Here is a 456-nt window from a genome sequence, read left to right as displayed (position 1 = left end):
ATGTCGTAATATTTTTTATAGTATCTAAAAGTGGGATAAATATTAGTTTATTTGAACTAATTAAAGTGAATTAAGATATCTTTAAGGAACAAAACCCATTTTTAAAATTTCATTATAACTAATGCCTAATTATTGTTGCATATATGTGGGAGAAGTGTGGTTCAGAGATGGTGGCATGTGTTTGGATAACAGAGATGTCAAGTCCTTTCTTGCATTTAAGGGAGCTTCTCAAGGAACTTGGTTACAGGGACACCCCTCTTAATTTGGCTGCTGATGTAAGTACTTCTACTTACCCTTTAATTAATTAATTTTCCCCTTAATTAGGTTAAAATAGTTTCTAGATAGGGACCTTTAGCTGTCTCATTAAGGTATGATTTGAATGTAGCTAATTTAGTGACACTTATGTGTTATGATATTATTAAATCAACTTATGTTTTTTATTTTAACCAATATGTA

General features: G+C 30.0%; 1 protein-coding gene across 1 annotated transcript in view; it reads left to right on the top strand.

The window, feature by feature from the left end:
- The window catches only part of LOC107647883 (transmembrane protein 136), a 3678-nt gene that overhangs the window by 1884 nt on the left and 1338 nt on the right, over positions 1-456 (top strand). Inside the window, exon 4 of the mRNA XM_016351930.2 lies at positions 156-275. Coding sequence (XP_016207416.1) covers positions 156-275 — 120 coding nt within the window. The remainder of the gene's footprint in view (positions 1-155; positions 276-456) is intronic.

Source organism: Arachis ipaensis, chromosome B06, assembly GCF_000816755.2.
Source record: "Arachis ipaensis cultivar K30076 chromosome B06, Araip1.1, whole genome shotgun sequence".
In the NCBI taxonomy this organism is placed as follows: domain Eukaryota; kingdom Viridiplantae; phylum Streptophyta; class Magnoliopsida; order Fabales; family Fabaceae; genus Arachis; species Arachis ipaensis.
This window is presented reverse-complemented; position numbering and strand designations above follow the sequence as displayed.